At 42.3% G+C, this 20,231-nt stretch overlaps 2 protein-coding genes across 2 annotated transcripts in view; one reads left to right on the forward strand and one right to left on the reverse strand.

Moving 5' to 3' along the window:
• The window catches only part of LOC129708329 (tropomyosin-like), a 39,074-nt gene extending 33,080 nt beyond the window's left edge, over positions 1–5,994 (reverse strand). Inside the window, exon 1 of the mRNA XM_055654006.1 lies at positions 3,597–5,994. The gene's annotated coding sequence lies outside the window, so the exon portion shown is untranslated. The remainder of the gene's footprint in view (positions 1–3,596) is intronic.
• The window catches only part of sap30bp (SAP30 binding protein), a 97,765-nt gene that overhangs the window by 51,802 nt on the left and 25,732 nt on the right, over positions 1–20,231 (forward strand). The window contains exon 4 of the mRNA XM_055654008.1: positions 11,390–11,432. Coding sequence (XP_055509983.1) covers positions 11,390–11,432 — 43 coding nt within the window. The remainder of the gene's footprint in view (positions 1–11,389; positions 11,433–20,231) is intronic.

Raw genomic sequence — 20,231 nt, forward strand, 5'->3', positions numbered from 1 at the left:
CTCATAGGACGATGGAGACGGTTCTCTGGATACTTTCAAGAGAGAGCTAGATAGGGCTCTTAAAGATAGCAGAGTCAGGTGATATGGGGAGAAGGCAGGAATGGGGTACTGATTGGGGATGATCAGCCTTGATCACATTGAATGGCAGTGCTGGCTCGAAGGGCCGAAGGATCTACTCCTGCACCTATTGTCTATTGTCTCAGCGGGATTGTCTCAGCGGGATAGGTGTTCAGCAAAACAATCGCCAAGCCTGTGCTTGGTCTCGCTGATATATATAAGTCTACACCGAGAATAACAGATACAGTAGATGAGGTGGGAGGAAGTGCAAGTGAACTTCTGCCTCACCTGAAAGGGCTGTCGGGGTTCCTTGATGGAGTCGATGTAGGAGGGATAGGCTCTGCCCCCCATTCCAACCTCTCTTTACCAGTTTTTGCCTCCCTTATTCCATCAGTCCAAAGAAGAGTCCCAAACCGAAACATCCCCTGCCCATTCCCTCCACAGATGCTGCCTGACCTGCTCAGTTCATTCTAGCACTTTTTTGTTTTGCTCAAGATTCCAGCATCTGCAGTTCTTCGTGTCTCCAGTTAGAAAAAAACTATTTTCCCAGTTTCTCTCCACCATTCTCACCACCAGGAGCGGCACCTGGCACAGCGGTAGAGTTGCTGCCTTTCAGCGGCAGAGACCCAGGTTCCACCGTGACTACAGGATTTCTGACCCGCGTGGGTTTTCTCCGAGATCTCCGTTTTTTTCCCGCACTCCAAAGTTGTACCGGTTTGTAGGTTAATTGGCTTGGTATAAATGTATAATTGTCCCCAGTTTATGTAGAATAGTGCAAATGTGTGGGGATCGGTGGTCGGTGCGGACTCAGTGGGCTGAAGGGCCTGTTTCCGCGCTGTATCTCTAAACTAAACCAGTCTAAACTAAATGAAACTAAATTCCATCAGTCTGAAGAAGGTCCCGACCCGAAATGACCCATGTGCATTCCCTCCACAGATGCTGCCTGACCTATCAGGTTCCTCCAGCACTTAGTGTTGAGCCCAGGAATATGTTGACATTCACAGAATTTTCAAAGGTCCTTCAATATTTGCAGGAGTTCCCAAACAGGAATAGAATTCTAGAGGTTGGAAGTTGATGCAGTCTCCAGTAGGGGGCAGATGATCACCACATTTGACGGAACCAATGTCCCAAAGACTTTAATTCCATATAAAGTCCACAAAGTTCTTCACAGAGTACTATATTGTTGCAGGATGATATAATAGAGAGGTGTTCTTAAGGTTTGGTGATTAGAGTTCAAATCTACCACAGCAACTCAACAATGTAAGTTAGAGGAATTAAACATATCTCGCACAAACAGGGACTGTTTTTTCCCCGAAGTTATCAGGCAACTGAACCATCCTATCAGTTCAATTTAATCTATTGTCATGTGTACCGAGGTACAGTAAAAAGCTTTTTATTGCATCAGAACCAGTCAGCAGAAAGAAAATACAAAGACAATATCAACAACTAGATAGCTGTCCTGAGCTACCATCCACCTCATTAGAGACTCATCTTCCTGCTACCTTCAGGTAGAAGGTACAGGAGACTGAAGACTGCAACAACCAGGTTCAGGAACAGCTACTTCCCCACAGCCATCAGGCTATTAAACCTGGCTCAGCCAAACTCTGAACATTAATAACCCATTATTTGTTATTTGCACTTTATCAGTTTATTTATTCATGTGTTTTGTAGTAAATGCCTATTATGTTCTGTGTGCTGAAGCAAAGCAAGAATTTCATTGTCCTATCAGGGACACATGACAATAAACTTGAACTTGAACTTGAAGTTGAACGCCGACCAGCGATCCCCGCACACTAACACTCTACTACACACACTAGGGACTATTAACAATTATACCAAGCCAATTAACCTACATACATGTATGTCTTTGGAATACCTTTATTCAGACCGATGAAAAGTAAAGTCAATGAAATCAACAAGTCCTGCACGGGTGCAGAAGACAGCTCTGATGCAGCCATCAACTGAGTGGAGAACGAGTTGGGCTCTGGTTTTGGGGTATATTTGGAACAAGGGCTGTTCAACGTAAGCAACAAAATGGCAGGCATAGCTCCGTGCTGGTGACTACTGCTTTGACGTGGAGAAAATGAGTGAAGTCGAAAGAGAAGTTGTAACGGGTGAGGCCAAGTTCCATCAGGCGGAGGAGAGAATTGGTCGAGGAGAACTGAACGGTCACTGTTCAAGAAAGAACCAGAGGGCCTTGAGGAGTAGGGATTGAGATGCAAAGGTACTTGCCATCCATGGAAAAGATGAGGTGATGGGGGCCCAGGAATTAAACCTATGTCCTCTGGTCCACAATTCACCTACTCTGGGCAAGAGACTCTGTGCGTCTATCTGATCCATCCCTCACCCAAGTTCACCCCACACTTTGTTTGTTGTTCCATATTCCAGCATCTACAGTCTCTTGTGTCCCCAATCTGGAAGGATATAATCCCGTCAATGCTTTTGGAGGTTAAATCCCAGAGTGAGTTCACCATCCACAGAGCGTCTTAAACAAAGTACCTCTGTTGATTCATGTGGACAGATCTAATCCCAACCATCTGTGTGGTCCCAGATGTCTCTGTCTCTGTCCCTCTTGCCTCCAAGGTATGTCTTTTATCAATTCATATAAAGAGCTCATGATGTCAAACTGGTACTAATTAGTACAACCAGGAATCGTTGGTCAACTTCGACTGTGGAGATGCACTAAAGATAAACCGTGTTATTGTCCCAAGTAAAGATCTTTCCATCAGAACCTGCCCAGAATAATTTAGTTAGAGCTGAACCAGAGAAAGCAGATGCAGAGCAGGAGCATTGAAACAGACCACCCTCGGACTATCTTTGATTGGACTTTACTGACGTAACCTTGCACTAAACGTTATTCCCTTATCATGTATCCATACACTGTAAATGGCGCGATTGTAATCATGTATTGTCTTTCCGCTGAATGGTTAGCAGTGAACAAAAGCTTTTCACTCCACCTCAGTACATGGGACAATAAACTAAACTGAACAGTTTTAATTCCAGACTAATTAAATTAAAATCCTATGTATCCACGATGGGTTTTGAACCCTTGCCTCCAGCTCGATAAACCAATAAAAACTTGCGGTCAAGTGAAGCCACGGTCTCAATTAATAAGCGGCTGATTCGCGAACGCGGAGCCGCGGATCATCTCCGCGGGCAGGGGGGGAGGTTGTACATAGTGCCATCTGTAGCGGTCGTTTTCAGACCCCGATAATGGGAGAAAAACGGAGGGATATCGATCGCTATTTACCGCGAGTACCTAGGCCCCGCGATCGGAGCACTTTTTCCCGGTAAGTTTTCGCAGGCAGCTCCGAGATTAGCTGATAAAGACTTATTACTCTACAACAGGCTGACATTAGTGACAATGTTTAATTGACTGTGTTATAGTTTAGGCCCTCAATTTCATGAATGAATGAGTAAGTGAGTGAATGAATGAATAAGGAATGAATTAATGAATTTATTCAAATTATAAAATGGTGCAATTAAATTAATTAAAGTCCATACAGATAGATTTTCATAAATTCAGACTTTAATCTTACCTTTCAGTTAGTTGATTCATGGGGGCCTTCTTTGTGTTCCAGCACATCAGCAGGGACTTTGAAGGCATTCTTGCACTTTAATCCACTTCGCAGCACTTTCTTCAGCCTTTTTTATGCTTTTCCCACTAAATACAATTAACCTGCTGCATGTATCCACGACATTTAATCCACAGAACAACAAATCGGAATCTCCAGTAAAACAGGCATCTGTGAAGCCCCCTCAGCCATTTTGTGTGCTAGCCTGAAACAAAGCGCGTGATTGGCCAATGGCAGACAACTCAATGTTAAACGTGCTTTGATTGGACTAAAAAATACCCGACATTTTTCTGTTTTTTCTCTAATTTAATAAAAAAATGTGCAAGTCTTCTTCATATCGAGTTTCAGGAGTGATTTATATAAATATTTTTACACAATATGTGAAAATTTCATGTAGTTTGGTGACTTGGGTCACGAAACTGCAGAATAAAGCTCCTCGGCCCACAGCCTATCTGCTTGCATATTCTGCTTCAGTGTGGACCAAGACAACTGGATCCTTTTTCCGTGTTCCGAGTACCTGTCTAGCCATGTTGTCCTTAATCCTGCAATAGTCTTCTGGGTTTGCAGAGAAAAGTAGCAAACCCCTAGCTATACTGTCCCTCTTTCCTACCACCATCCACTACCATCCCCAATGCTTACACGGCCTTTGCTTCATGGTGCCATGGTCCTACTGTCTGCAGTCCATAACATGGAGGGACGGGAGCCTGGACAGGGAAGAGCTTGGCAGTGAGCATACGCAATGTCGTACACTGTTTCTCAACTACTGATTTGGCTCATGATGTGAAATAGTTTAGCTATCACAAACATGTGTCCATGAAGGGACTGCAAGTTTCTGTCTGCTAGATGTAATATAAGAAAGTGGGGTTCTTTAATGCTGCTCCTGATTACTGTTCCTTTAGTGGCAATGTGGCCTGTGCACATCTTCACCTGCTGCCCCCCAATACAACACACACATAAGAAATTCCAAACCTCGATATTGTAACCTTATCTCTTTTAGTTTTGTTTATTAGTTTAGTTTCTTATTGTCACAGTGAAAAGCTTTTTGTTGAAGGCTACCCAGTCAGCGAAAAGAGTACATGTTACAATCGAGCAATCCAGAGTGTACAGATACAGGATAAAGGGTATTACATTTAGTGCAAGATAAAGTCCGACTAAAGATAGTTTGAAGGTCTACAATGGGGTAGAAGGGATGTCCACTCTCTAGTTAGTTAATATTTGATCTCAATCATTGCACTGGAAGAGCTTACAGCCTCCAGCACCGACAAGGTTTCCAGCAAACATCACTCAATCATCTTATACATTGCAGGAGCAGCTGGGACTCTACAAGTGGTCATTCTCTATTATTTGAATCGATGAATGGAAATGCTTTGAGATGCAGCGTGAAATGGGGCTATTTGGGGTTTACTCCCCACATTAGTAAATAGCTCCTAGTATTTTTACCTGACGACCACCTGGCATTTAATCGCTCTAATGACCAAATTCATCAAGCAATTTCTATTTGTTTCACCCATTGCTCCTCTTCAGGAAGCAATAATTTCCTTCCCGCACCTGACGAATCAAGCAGGGCTTATATTATCAATTGCTTTCTGACTATTATAAATCCACTCACGACTCTCAGCACCACCTCCTCATTAAAGTTGTCTTTTGATCTTAAATCATTTCTCTCCCCAGGCCACCTACACTCTGTCAAGCAGAACCTTTCCAATTTCCTACTTTAATTTAAGCTGTGTAAATTCAACTTGGGATTAGCTTTTTCGTTTAGTTTAGAGATACTGCGTGTAAAAGGGACCTTTAGTTGGCGTGCCGACTAGCAATCCCTATACTAATTCTATCCTACACTCTAGAGACAATTAACAGAACTCAATTAATCTTCAAACCTGTAGGTCTTTGGAGGAAACTGGAGCACCAGGGGAAACCCACAGGGAGAACGTACGAACTCTGTACAGACAGCACCTGAGGTCAGGATCGAACCCAGGTCCCTGGTGCTGTAAGGCAGCAACTGTGCCACTGTGCTGCCCCTAGTGAACAGAGCAAGCCTCTATTCCATCTCCTTGTTCCATAAATCAAGTTAATATATGGTCCCTAGATAAGTGATGTATCAGATGGGTCTTCTCAACTTGTACTCAGCCAAGAGTAATAGCTTGCTTTCATTACTCCCCTTCACACCTTTCATTGCAATGAAAGTCTTGATCAGTCTTGAATGTGATGATGGTAAGGTTAATCACTGAGAGCCTTACATCAGTTTGTTAAATCCAACAATCATCCTGTTTACTTCACCTTAAAGCTTTTCAAACACTTCCAATCCCTCTTTGATACACTGTAAGGTGTCAAAAACCTCAAGTTGTGTCAAACTATAGACCTGCCCATGACACTGTGCAGTGTACATCTTGGACATCTAGCTCAATGTCTCCCAAGGTATCTGATATTCCATACACTTGTGCACGATGTGCTACAGGCTGTCCGTGATGGAACTATTGGACTTGGCGTCACTCACAGCGTGACTATGCCTGAGTTTTCTGCTGGCATTACCAATCTGTGATTTATTAACTTCAGTGAGATGAAATTGTAGATTGTGAAGGAAAATCCAAACCAGTTACCCGAGGGAAAAATGTGGATTTTTGTTTCTGTTAATGGGATTAAAATCAGGTCACCTGAATCTTGAAACGATACATGTGGGTCAAGAAGGCAGCTACTATCATCAAAGGCCCCCGTCACCTTGTCCATGCTCCCTTCTCGTTGCTAAATTCAAGAAGAAGCTACAGGAGCCTGACCCTCCAGGTTCAAGAACAGCTTTTACTCTTGAACTATCAGATTCTTGAACCACTGTGCCCAACCCTAACCACAATCCTACCTCAGAATCGAATCACAAACATTTGCATGGGTTTTTGCATGGGTTTACTGTTTCTTGTACCCACCAGGTTCTTTAAAACCATCTTTGCAGCCCTTGTCCATGGATCACAAAATAGGGTTTTCTTACATTATTACCTGTCCCTCAGTACATCTGCCCATTACTGTATTCTGGGGCTCAGTAAAAGTGACTATAAACACATCGCACTGCTACACTTGGGTGACTGGATCTGCACAACTATCCATTATTCAGTGAGAGTGATTGTGCCTGCTCATTGTATCCTATAATCAGTCTGTGATTGTATGTTCTCATTGCAGTCCTGTGTTCAACGAGAGTATGCTTTAATTATTGGCTGCATCTGCACCTATCTGTTACTGACCATTCAATATGTATTAGCCCTTGTGCGTTTCAGTACAACTATTACATTTCCTTTAAGTCTTTTACTGCACAGCAGCTAAACAAGCTGAAACAGACCACTTTAATACCTGCAGCTGTGATTAAGAAAATGCCACAGATGCTTGGGGAGGGAGTGGCTGCAAGTGAGTAAGTTTTTGCACAGAACAGATGACTGAACCTGCTGTATAGAACGCAGTAAGGTACAACAAAGCTGCGACCCCTAGAGTTTTCTTGGCTTTCATCAATCCCATTCTGATGAACAAAATGCAAAATGGGGTCTCTTTCACTGACCCCCCACTGACACTGTCAGACCTGCTGCGAGCTTACATGATTCTATTTTTGATTTAGATTTCCAGCACCTGGAGTTTTGTTGGTCCAGTCTTTTTTGTGTTCTGCGTTGTGTGGAGTAAACCGGAATTGTGTCACATAGTGTGTCACTGGTAGGTACAAGGCAGAACGACTAGGAAGAAGTAACCCAGGCTGCATTAGGGGGCACTTGAGCCCAGAGACTCCATTTAAATTTGTTGTTCAAGAGTAAAAGTAAAAGTACAAAAGTAAAAAAGAAAAATGTTGGAAAGTTCAGCGGGTCAGGCAGCATCTCTGGAAGAGAGAAACGGTCAATGTTTTGAGCCCGAGGCCCTTCTGCTTTTTGTGTGTCCTGCATTGTATTAGCCTAGCTTTAGTGATAGACAACCATCTGATATTGATGTTGAAGAACATCGTTAATAGTCATATATGTATGGGTAAACTATCAAAATCCAGCACAAGTTTGGTATTGTTATTCTTCACAATGTCATAGCAATATAGCACAGGGACTTTGGCTCACTAAGACTTTGCCAACCATTTACACCGATCCTACGCTAATTTATTTTATCCTCTCCAAACATTAGGTTTTAGGACATTGGGATTGTAAACAATATGTAACTGGACTTGGTGAAACGCCAGATCCCATATTTGTCAGCACAGTTGATGAGTAGGAAAAAGGACGTTAGGTGAAGAAGACATTAAGAATTAGCCATGCAAGCAATTCTTTCTTGGAACAGTGGAAGGTATGGATCGTTACTCCTCCATGGGCTCTGTTTAGCTGGCTATACAGAATTGACCATTTCAAAATTTACCAATGACATAAAACTTGAAGTGTGTTAAACATTCAGGAGGATAGTGATCAACCGGATACTGAGGCTGGTAAAATGGGTGGACACATGGTGTAATGTTCAAGCCCTCACTCTGCTTCTGGCATCAATTATTTTTTATATTTACTGTTATGGGGATAATTCAAACCAGTTATGCTCCAATGTTGCTACCTAAGGAACATTCCACTGCAGACTGCCACAAAGCTGCCAACCACGGCTTCCATAAGCTAAGGGCAGCCGGCACAAAGGGCTGCTAACCCTCAGCGTCAGAGACCCGGGTTGGATCCGCACTTCAGGAACTGTCCATATGAAGTTTGCACGTTCACCCTGTGACCCCGTGAGTTTCCTCTGGGTGCTCTGGTTTCCCCCCACATCCCAGAGACCTGTGGGTTTTTAAGTTAACTGGCCTCTGCAAATTGCCCCATATGTGTCAAGAAAGTGTAATAACATGGAATAAGTGTGATCAATGGTTAGCGTCAACTCTGTTAGCGAAAGGGCCTGTTTCCACGCTCTATCTCTGAAACTAAAAACTAAAACTGCCTGCAACCACCTGTGTTTGCGTCAAGTAATACATTTTGGCAGGATAACTGAAGAATGGGTACCATTCTAATGGTGGTGAATTAAAAAAAACAACCTGCATGTGTATGTTCATTAGTCCTTTGTAGCAGGACAGGCTATAAAAGCAATTTAAAACAAAGCATTCAAGATCAGAAGTTTAAAAATAATGAGTACAAAACCACAGAGGTTATGTTAAACCTCTGCCAAGCACTGGGTCACCTGCAAATAATGTATTGGGTACAGTTCTGGTCACTATATCAAGATTGTGAAGGCCCTGGAATGGGTGAAGAAAAGGTGGGGTGAGCAATGTCATTCCATAAATAACGAGAAGATTGAAAGGTAATTTGATAAGGTTATTCAAAATTACAAAAGACACAGACAAAGAAAGCTAAGAGAAATTGGTCATGTTGACAGTCGGGCTGAGAACTGGTGTATGTGAGTATAAACTGATCAGTAAAGGAATTTCTCACTCAGAAGTTATGATTTGGAATTCACTCTGAGGGAAGAGTAGTTGAAATTGATTCAATCCATGCTTTCATAAAAGGAATTGGATGGATACTTGAGGGGGGTGAAAACTAGTGGATGCTGGCAGAAGAGGGGAGGGGGTGGGACTGACCAATTGCTCTTTCAGAGAGACAGCATGGGTTCAGTGAGCCAAATCACTGTCTTCCGTGCATGAATAATTCAGATTCTATTCTGTTATCTCCAAATTGTAGATCCAAACAGTGCTCAGCAATTAATCCTAGTACACACTGGGACTGTAGGAGAAACTCTTACCTCGTGAAAGGCGCACAGCCCTCGGATAATAGATTATCCCTGAGCAGATTTGTCGGTGTACTGTGATTGAAACTATGACATGTAACACTCTTAGTCCACGGTTTAATGTTTACATACTTTGTTTCTGACATCAAGCTTTATTTTTAAATGTATTTTCAACAAGGAGAATTCAAAGCTGATTCTGCCCCTGCTGCTACCTCAGTAACATTCCACTGCTACATAGCTGACTTGAACCGGCTCCCAAGCTTGAATTTACAAGCTTCCATCTGCCTCTGGCCACAACAGGTCAACAGCAGATGTGAACACACTGACTCTCTGGGCCAACTGCTTAACGGGAACATCTACATCAGGCTAAAGTTCATTGACTTCCAAGGGACTGCGTTATCCCTTCCAAATTCATCACTGAACTCCAAGACCTGGGCCTCTTGCTTCCCTTTGTACAGCATTTTTGACTTCATTGTCAGCAGACCTCAGTCAGTGCAGATGATAACAACATCTCCTCCTCATTGACCATTAATGCAGGTGCACCTCAAGGCTGCATGCTGAGCCGCCTGCTCTACTTTCTTTACACCCATGAAAATGTGGTTATGCTCAGCTTCAATACCATCTATAAATTAGACAACGATACACTGTGGGTGGCAAAACCTCGGGTGACTGGCCGAATACCTAGTTGAGTAGTGCTGCAACAACATCCCTTCACTCAATGTCAAAAAGATCGAGGAACTAATCGTGAACTTCAGAAAGGGGAATTCAGGAGACCACATGCCACTTTTTATCAGTGGTGGAGTTAGCAGCTTCCAATTCTTGAAAGACTTTTCTTGAAATCCGCACAAATGTATTAAATGAAGTCAAGCCAATACCTATGCTTCTGGGAAGTTTAAAGAGATTCAATATGTCACTAAACATTTTAAACAAACTTCTACTGATGTATTATAGAAAGTAAAACACAAAGTGCTGGAGGAACTGACGTAGCATCCACAGTTCGGGTCAGGGCCTTCCTTTAGACTCTGTCTGAATGGTCCGACAGGAAATGTCATTTGCGAGATTCAGCATCTACAGTTCCTTGTGTCTAATACGTCTAATCCATCACTAACAAAACCCTCCTCTCCATCAAAAGCCTCAAGGAGATGGCATCTATCATCAAGGATGCCCCCCCATCTGGGTCATGTCCTCTTGTCACTGCCATCTTTGGGCAGGAGTTACAAAACCCTGAAGTACCACATCACCAGGTCTGGAACTTCTTGCTTCAACTATTAAGTTCTTGAACCAATCCGCACAACTCTAATTCTTCCTCGACAACAGAACATTATGGGCCACCTCTTGTACTGCCATGGACGTTTTCTTTTCTCTAATAATATCTGTACTAATATTGTTTTTCTGCACAATTTACTTTCTTTTAGAATGTTGATGTGTAATTTATGTGTAACTATTTTTTCTGTGTCTGAGTGGCCTGTGATGCTGCTGAAAGCATGATCCTCATTGTACCTGTACCTTGCCATACTATGACAATAAACTTGACTTGAATATCATTCCAACGTTAGACGCGGTGTGGATGTCAGTTTTTTTCCGCACCACTTCAGTGCTACATCTGATTTTTTTTTTTGTTCCTTCTTGCTCACCCTGTCCCCTCTTTCCTCCCCAGCCAGATTGTTTGTACCACCCACCCACCATTGCTGCCATCCCCTTGCTTGCAATTCTCTCACTTCTAAAATAGACCCAAAATGCTGGAGTAACTCAGCAGGTCAGGCAGCATCTCTAGAGAAATAGGTGATGCTTCGGGTCGAGATCCTACTTCTGACCCTTCTCTCACTTCTGTTCTGTCCCTTCTCAACCCTGAGGTTTCTCTACTCTTAGATTTAGCATGTTCCCATTTTTCTCTTTGGCCCTTACCCTATTATAAAGTCACTGATGCAGAATCCATCAAGAACTGTCTTCCTAAAATTCTACGTACGTATTGTGCACCATGAACACCCTGAGTACTGCATGAGATGCAAATGTCAATTATATGTTTTGACTAAGGCTCGTAATCTCAATTTATTTTTCAGGAGTTCCTCGACGTAGAAAAGAAGAATCCTCAGGAACTAGTTGGTATGTACTTTTGTCAATGGTGGGGGAAATTATGCAATGGTATGACCTAGGGGGAATACCCAAGGCTGGCAACAGGAACGAAGGGGTGAATCAAAAAAGTTATAAATTAGTGGCATCTTTTGAGTTTTATTGACAGCAGGATTATGAGAAGAAATATTAGGTTCTGCACTCTTTATGGGGGGAATAAATGAAACAGCAACATTTTAATTTCACAACAGTGAGGATGCAAGTAACATTGCTACTTGGGACTGAGACGACTATGTTTACAATTGAGCAGTTTTTTTTTTAACCTGTGGGCGCATGGGTAAGGAGATGATTCTTGTATTTCTAAGTAGGTGGAATGTTGCCTCTGTAGGGATGACAACTGAGGTTTATGCCCGTGTGTATCTGAGGTGCTGAATCTTTTACCGAAGTAGAGCTGAGACGATGGAGATATCTATGTATATGACCCGACCCACAATACCAGAAAGTAATCTGGTCAATCTTCTCTGTAATCACACTGTAGCAAATAGATCTTTTCCCCGTCCTTTTGGTTTGACCATGGTGGAAGCGTATCTGTTGTGGCTGATATAAAGAAGTGTTTGTGTTTATATAGTGCTCTTGTCCATCCTCAGGGCATTCTAAAGCTATCTTAGCTGATGATAGGATTGCAGTCTGTGATTTTTATCAACAAATGTGGCAGGTAATTTGTGCGCAGATAAACCATACAAAGACCAATGAGATAGATAACTGATCATCTTTGTTTACCCATCACACTTCTGCTTATTAGAATTAGATTAGATTAGAATTAGACTCCTTTATTGTCATTCAGACCTTTCGGTCTGAATGAAATTATATAATCTCTCCCTCCATCATGGTCTCAGTTGTAATATCATCGGACTTGTATGCAGACTTCTGCAACACTCACGTTATTTTTTTCCCCAACCCCACATTCTCTGCAGCCTCTTCCAAACGTCCAGACTCTCCTGCAAGTCATCCATGCTTCTGCATCTTCCAATACTAGCCTTTAGCACATCCACTGTTTCAATTCCTTCAACACTGCCAGCACTGTTGGAGGTGCTTTCAATAAAGACCTGACTACTTGACCCAGCCCAGCCCAGCATATCCCCACTGCCTGACCCGCTGAGCTACAACATCATTTTATGTCTTTCCTTGGTAAACCAGCATCTGCAGTTCTTTGTTTCTACATTTTGACTGCCCCAATGTATATGTTGTGTTCAGCTTGTTCTGATAAATCGTTCAGTTGCAGGTCCAACCAGGCCGTACTGTGTCTTCCCCCCTCAATATTTTATGCAGGTCAAATGACTAATGTTGTCATGCCATATGTATTCTCTTCTCTTAGTCAAAAGCACTGTATGTGTTGCACACAAACTTAATTTGTCCAGTTTTGGATATACCCTGTACCACAATTGGATCCGGTATGAAAAAAACTATGGCTCGGCTTGGATTTGGATGTATAGAGCTATACAGCTCAGAAACAGACCCTTCAGCTCAACATGCCATGCTAACTAAATTGGTATACTGGGCTTTTGGCCCACAGCGTTCTAAATCCTACCTATCCGTCCAAATGTCTTTTAAAAAGCATGATTTTATTTGTTTATCTAATTTTCTCTGGCAGTACATTCCAAATACAGGCTACCCTCTGAGTACAAAAAGTTGTCCCTGAGGTCCCTCGTAAATCTTTCCCCTCTCACCTTAAACCTATGCCCTTGAGTTTTAGAAACCTGTACCCTGGGAACTTTATCAGGTTGGGTTTGAGTCAGATTTTGATTTTATACCCAAGCACATCTGGTTTCTCTCTGTTTTCTCTTTGTTTTACTCCTGTTAAGATGGTCCATAAAATGTACCTAAAATTGGCCAAATCTTTGGATTAAGATCTTTTAGAGTGATTTGACATATTTTAGAGATTTGTTTGATATTACTCCTGCTAATCACCTTGGAATATTTCAATACATTGTGAGAGGCTACACAAATGAAGGTAGCTGTTAAATTGCTTTTGCCGTGCAGGAAGAGTAAGTAATATTGGTGAGGACACAGGAAGATTCATCTTGCCAACAAAATGTACTTCGGAATCATGCAAGACGATGCGAAAGGACAGATTGAACCTTTTACTTAATGGTTGAAAATGAAGATGGCACTGCAATGTGTTAGCCAAAGTTGTTCTGAAGTCATGGAATGAGCACAACCCTCTAATTCAGTGGTGACAATCAAGTCTATTTCTATAGCAATGTCCTGAGTAGGAACCTTGATTAGCATGTGAATTATTCTGTAGAATACCTGTTGCTAACTATGTCACTCTGCTAGTGCTTTCTTTATATTTCTAAGGATCTGGTAACAGATCAGTGATTCCATTGAAAGCAGCTTCATCCCAAAACTATAATGAAATATTGCTGCTGCTTGTCATGGCATGTTCAGGCTCGGAATCAACTTAAAGTGAAAGTTCCATTGCAGATATAAGCAAGTATTCCAACCTGGCACTTCAGTGCAATACTGAAGGGTATCCACAGTGAAAATTGTTGCCTCTCAGGAAAAGTTGCCAATCGAAAATTAATATAAATAGATGCTTAGATGCCACCATTATTGATGTTTTTTTTTGGTGGATGCATGTTGTTCCATCCTAACTCTCCATGATCCAGTTATTTGCTTCTCCAATCTCCTCGATCCACTACACCCGTCCTCCTCTCCCCCTCGCCGCCCTCCCCCTCCATAATTCCTTCCTCTTCCTCTCACCCCATTTTGCTCACATCATACCCATTTCACCACTCATTTATCTTCTCAGAATAAATATATTAGTCTTAGAATGCAGCTTGATACCAGAACAAATTAGAACAACATAATGCAGACATTTCCAGGCAAAGTTTGTATTTCCTTAACATAGAAAATTAACAAATGATATAATTTTGACTGGAGAATGTTAAGAAGTATGTAATGAATAACTGTGCTCTGTAGGACAAAAACAGAAGGGAAAAAACGTATACAGGGAGCATGTTAATAATTGGCGATTACTGATCGAGACAAAAAATATAACTGAGGCAGAGGATCAATTGAGAATTTTAACATTTAGAGACATTTTTGCTTGCTTTGAATTCCAAGTGTCATGAAACCCAGGCATTCGGATGTAGGTACATAACCTTATTGAATGTAGGTACATGCTCAAAGATTCCAATGGTCTGTTCCTGATTCCATGTGCTTGTAAACCGGATGTTAACATGTCTAAGCTTGGTGCCACGATGAGTTATAGGGTTGCTGAGAATGTTTTTTTCACAATAGGTGAAACAAAGCCAAAGAATGAGGATAATCCAATTTTCAGTTCTGGCATGTAAGGTTAGTGACAGTTGCCATCAATAGTTGAGCAACAGGGAGACCTGCCAGCATTTTTGATTGTTGTCCACTCAAGGTTTGAGTTCTTTTGGTTACCTATCAGGCTGCAGGTCCGTGACCAGTGTGTTCTGTGCGAGGACCTCGGATGTTTGTGATTTTATATATAAACAACTTGGATTTAAATGTAGATGTGTTGGTTAGTAAGTTTGCAGCAGCACCGTGGTGGCACAGTGGTGCAGTTTATAAAGCCGTTGCAATATAGAGGCTCTATAAGGTGCTGGTAAGGCCTCATTTGGAATATTGAGAGCAATTTTGGGCACCATATCTGAGTAAGGATGTGCTGGCTCTGGAGAGGGTCCATAAGAGGTTTACAAGAATGATCCCAGGAATGAGTAGGTTAACCTATGATGAACGTTTGTCAGCACTGGGCCTGTACTCGCTGGAGTTTAGAAGAATGAGGAGGGATCTCATTGAAATGTACAGTATAGTGAAAGACTTGGATAGAGTGGATATGGAGAATGTTTCCACTAATGGGAGAATCTAGAACTAGAGGTCATAGCCTCAGAATTAAAGGACTTTCAGGAAGATGAGGGGAAATTTCTTTAGCCAGAGGATGGTAAATCTGTGGAATTCTGTTGCAAAGAAGGCTGTGGAGGCCAAGTCAGTGGATATTTTTAAGGCAGAGATAGATAGATTCTTGATTAGTACGGATGTCAGGGGTTTTGAGGAGAAGGCAAGAGAATGGGGTTAGGATGGAGAGATAGATCAGCCATGATTAAATGGTGGAGTAGACTTGATGGGCAGAATGGCCTAATTCTACTCCTATCCCTTATGACAAAGAGACTTGGAGTTCATGCCCGTATCTTCCTTAAAGTGGCAAAGCAAGTAGATAGAGTGGTAAAGAATGTCATGGTATTTATGCTTGCTCTCGTCAGTTGGGGCATTGAGTATAAGAAGTTAAGTTGCAGCTTTATAATATTTAGGTTGAGCCACTTGTGGAGTGATGTGTGTAGTTTTGGTCGCCACATTACAGGAAGAGTGTGGAGGCTTTGGACAAGGCATAGAAGAGATTTACCCTCTTATGCCGCCTGAATTAGAGGGTACTGGCTATAAGGAGAGGTTGGACAAACTTGGATTGTTTTCTCTAGAGTGTCAGAAGTTGAGGGTAGACCTAGTAAAAATATGAGAGGCGTAGATAGGGTGGATAGTCAGAAGCCGGAAATATCAAAGACCGGAGGGCACAGCTTTAAGGTCAGAGGAGGAAAGTTTAAGGGAGATGTAGAGGTTAAGGTTTTTTACATAGAGAATGGTGGGTGCCTGGAACACACTACCAAGGGTGGTGGTGGAAGAAGAAAAGATTGTGGTGTGTAAGAGACATTTAAATGTGCATGTGGATATAGAAACAGAAAATAGGTGCAGGAGTAGGCCATTCGGCCCTTCGAGCCTGCACCGCCATTCAATATGATCATGGCTGATCATCTAACTCAGTATCCCATACTTGCCTTCTCTCCATACCCCGTGATCCCCTTAGCCAGGGATATAGTCATATGCAGACTGAAGAGATTAGTTTAACCTGGCATTATGTTTGGCACAGACATTGTGGGCCAAAGGGCCTGTTCTGCTACTGTACAGTTCTATACTGAAGATAGACGCAAAGTGCTGGAGTAACTCAGTGGGTCAGGCAGCATCAATGGAGAAAAAGTATGGGTGACGTTTGAAGTTGGGACCCTTCTTCAGACAGCACAACCTAAAACGTCACCTATCCTTTTTCTCCAGAGATTTGGTGTCTTTGGTATATACCAGCTTCTGCAGTTCCATTCTACACAGCACAGTTCAATGTTCACTTGTTGTATGTATTGTTGTTCGGCACGGACTTGTAGGGCCGAGATGGCCTGTTTCCGTGCTGTAATTGTTATATGGTTATATGGTTCTCAGCCCTGCTGAATCAGCAGAGATCATTGAGTAACATTATAGATTTCCAACTGTAAGTGAGAGGAGGGAATTGTCTAATTAGTCAAGAAGGTGAGCCAGTGATTTATCTTTATGGCCAATGACTCTGCATCTTGCTGAGTGTGCAGCGCACCTCAGCTCTGAACCACTTCCTGCCTTGCCACTCCCTCCTGCATGAACCACTTCCTGCCTTGCCACTCCCTCCTGAATGTGTGTCTCCAGGCCTTGCATTCTTGCTCTGTCAGTGTGTAACCTGGTGAATCACTTGCGTGGTGAATAGAACAGGCAGCACACGGGGTGTGGCCGTTCAACCCCGCCCGCTGCGTGCTCCTTCAGGAGAGTGAAGTCGCTGCTGCAGGCAGTAAACTGTTGCCTTTTGCAGCTGGCAGGAAGTTCCTTTTTTAAGGGCGTTGTCAGAGCAATAAGCTCCCCAGTCTCACTTCGCAACACCTGGGAAGTGCTGCCAATTTAGACGGCTGTTCTTTGAGAAAGTGCCAGGGGAAAGTGCCAGAAGAAAAAGAATAGACTGGAGTAACTCTGTGGAAAAAGTGGGAAAGTGATAAACTGTAGGAACAAAGTGTTACCATGGTAACCCATTGTGCCAAGCTGCTTTTAAACTCATGTGATTGTTATTGTGCACATTTGTCTCAAAAGAATTTCGCCCTGGGGTGCAAGTGGTGCCCAATCCTATCTATGTGCAAGTGTTTTAGTGACTGATGGGAGAGAAGAATGGACTGAGCAGACATTTATATATTCTGAAGGCAGTTCTCTCTCCCTGTCCATCTCACCCTTTCTAGAATTGGTTTTGGTTTATTTTTGCTACGTGTACTGAGATACAGTGAGAAACTTTGTTTGCCTGCTATCCAGTCATATCACGCTAGACACGAGAACAGTCAAGCCATACGCAAGTGCAACAGGTAGTGTGCAAAGAGAAAAATACCATAATGCAGAATATATAAATGCTACAGTGTCACAGTTACAGAGAAAGTGCAGATTTAGAAATAAAGCGCAATGGCTGCAATGAGGTAGGTTGGAAGATCGGAACCATAGCCTTAGCATATGAGTGGACCATTTAGTAGTCTGATAACAGGGGGGAAGAATCTGGGGGTTCGTGATTTTGTATTTTCTGATTTTAACTGTTGACCCATTCAATGCTTTCTTTTTTCTCAACTCAATAACCTTTACCAATGCATCCTGCTTCATTCATGATGATCAGGTGAGGGATCAGTTTAGGTTTGTCAGTAATGTTTCTCCTTGCTCAAATAGACAGGCAACAATCACAACGCTCACAGCTGGCCTGCTGGCACCTAGTAGAGACGCAAAGGTGACCATGCAAATTATTTTGCTTCCTCTAATGCAGCAAGATATCTCAATTATCAGTAGGAAATTAATCAGAACATCTAGGGAAAAATAGATCTTTTGGGGGAAAATAAAATATTGAATGTATCCAGTAGACAGACTTATCATCAGTTCAGGGAGTCCTGTAGATGCCCTGAAATACACCGTGGAGTTCCTGTAAAGGAGCTGAGACTACAAACGCACACGAACATGAGGAGATTTGGTTGTCAATGGTGTTTTGTTGTGGTTTGGCTGCGGTTGATTTTTGGTTCAAAAGCAGCATTCATATACACAGTTTAGCAGAAGTCAGCCAAGACGGAATGTGGTATGTGTGTTCATTTCATACGGATATGAAAAAGGGCACTCTGACCGCCTTATTTGTTTTTTTTTATCTGGGCAATCAGATTTAGGAATTGGTTGCCAAGTTATTATAACCATCAGGTAGCAGAAGCCACAAAGCTTCTCCACCGGTTCCATCTTTTAGTGAAATAAAGACTGTTGTAACCCCAACCATTTTGACCCAATCTTTCATCATTAACCTCGAATTACCTTTGGCTAACGAAACACATTAATCTTTGACTTAAAACTAATGAGCCCCAACGACAATTAATATTTATGAAAATCAAAGAAACTGGAGATGTTAGAAATCCGAAATAAATATTTGCTATATTTAAGAGGGAGTTAGATGTTGCCCTTGTGGCTAAGGGGATCATTCAACAGGTCATGCAGTATCTGTTGAAAAACTAAACAGAATATGATGGGAAATCCCATTATCTGTTTCATATTCATCCATGATCAAAGATATTTTAACGGGAAGAATTCTTGGTTCATCAGAAATTTGAAGCGATCTGAACATTAGCATTTCCAAAGTACTTTAGGGATGAATCTTGGAGTGGTGAAGATTTCTGTTAGACTTCCTTGTAGATTTGTAACTCATGGATAGCCAGACCACAAGAGCTCAGGGAAGGGAATAGTTTGTCAAACTTGAAGACATGTCATCGTGTGGTCTGACCATGCTCCACTGTCTGTGAGTCTGCACTGATTGTTGCTCCACTGTTTCCCTCAGCTCAATGACTCTTTCCAACGTTCACCCTGACAACCCCTTCGCTTCCTCATGGCATGCTGGGATATAAGCTTTAGTAAAATTTTATGTGTTCAAACTTTAAAGTCTAACCTGTTCAATACGGGTTTATTTTTGAGGCAAATGTGTTCCTGCTGTAAGTTCAGCAAAACCATTCAGAGTCAAGCTTGAAAGTTGAAATGCAGGCTCATTGGCTGCTCATGGAACTGTGGGACAGCAGGAGATGCACAGGGGTTGAAAAATGGCAACGTGTTTTGGCAAATTAAATGAAAAATTAAGATTAAGAATTAAGATTAACGGGTATTCTTTTACCTCTCTTCACCATAGAGCATAGAGTAGAACAGTACAGCACAAGAACAGGCCCATGCATTTCATTGTCTCTGTAACAGGCCCTTCGGTCCAAAATGTATGCGCCAAACATGATGCCAAGACCAACTCTTAAATGCTTACACATAATCAATATCCCTCCATTCCCAGCATATCCATATGCCTATCCTATTTTGACTGTCTATCCTTTTTAAGCCTCACATAATTTTATATACTTCTGTCAGGTCTTCCTGCATCTGTGCAACTGCTCCCTTTTTAGCTAATACCCCCTAATCCTGGCATCTTTCTGGTAAGCCTCCTCTGCACTCTTTCCAAGGCTTCCTTCCTATTAGATTTAGCTCCTGGGGCTAAAGGAATCAAAGGATATGGGGGGAAAAGCAGGAACTGGGTACTGATTTTAAATGATCAGCCATGATCATATTGAATGACTCGAAGGGCCGAATGACCTCCTCCTGAACCGATTTTTCTATGTTTCTATGTAGGGCGAACAGAACTACATGCAATACTCCAAATGTGGCCCTAACCAAAGTCCTAAAAAGCTGCATCATGACTTCCTGACTCTTATACTCAATGGCCCAATCAATGAAGGCAAGCATACCATATATGTTGCCAGGGCTTGAGGCCAGGACTCGAGGGCCTGAGCTATCGGGAGAGGTTGAACAGGCTAGGACTCTATTGCTTGGAGGGCAGGAGGATGAGGGGCGATATTAATAGAGGTACATAACATCATGAGTGGAATGGATCAGGTAGAGGCACAGGGTCTCTTGCCAGAGATGGGGAAT

The sequence above is a fragment of the Leucoraja erinacea genome, chromosome 23 (genome assembly GCF_028641065.1).
Source record: "Leucoraja erinacea ecotype New England chromosome 23, Leri_hhj_1, whole genome shotgun sequence".
Taxonomy (NCBI): domain Eukaryota; kingdom Metazoa; phylum Chordata; class Chondrichthyes; order Rajiformes; family Rajidae; genus Leucoraja; species Leucoraja erinaceus.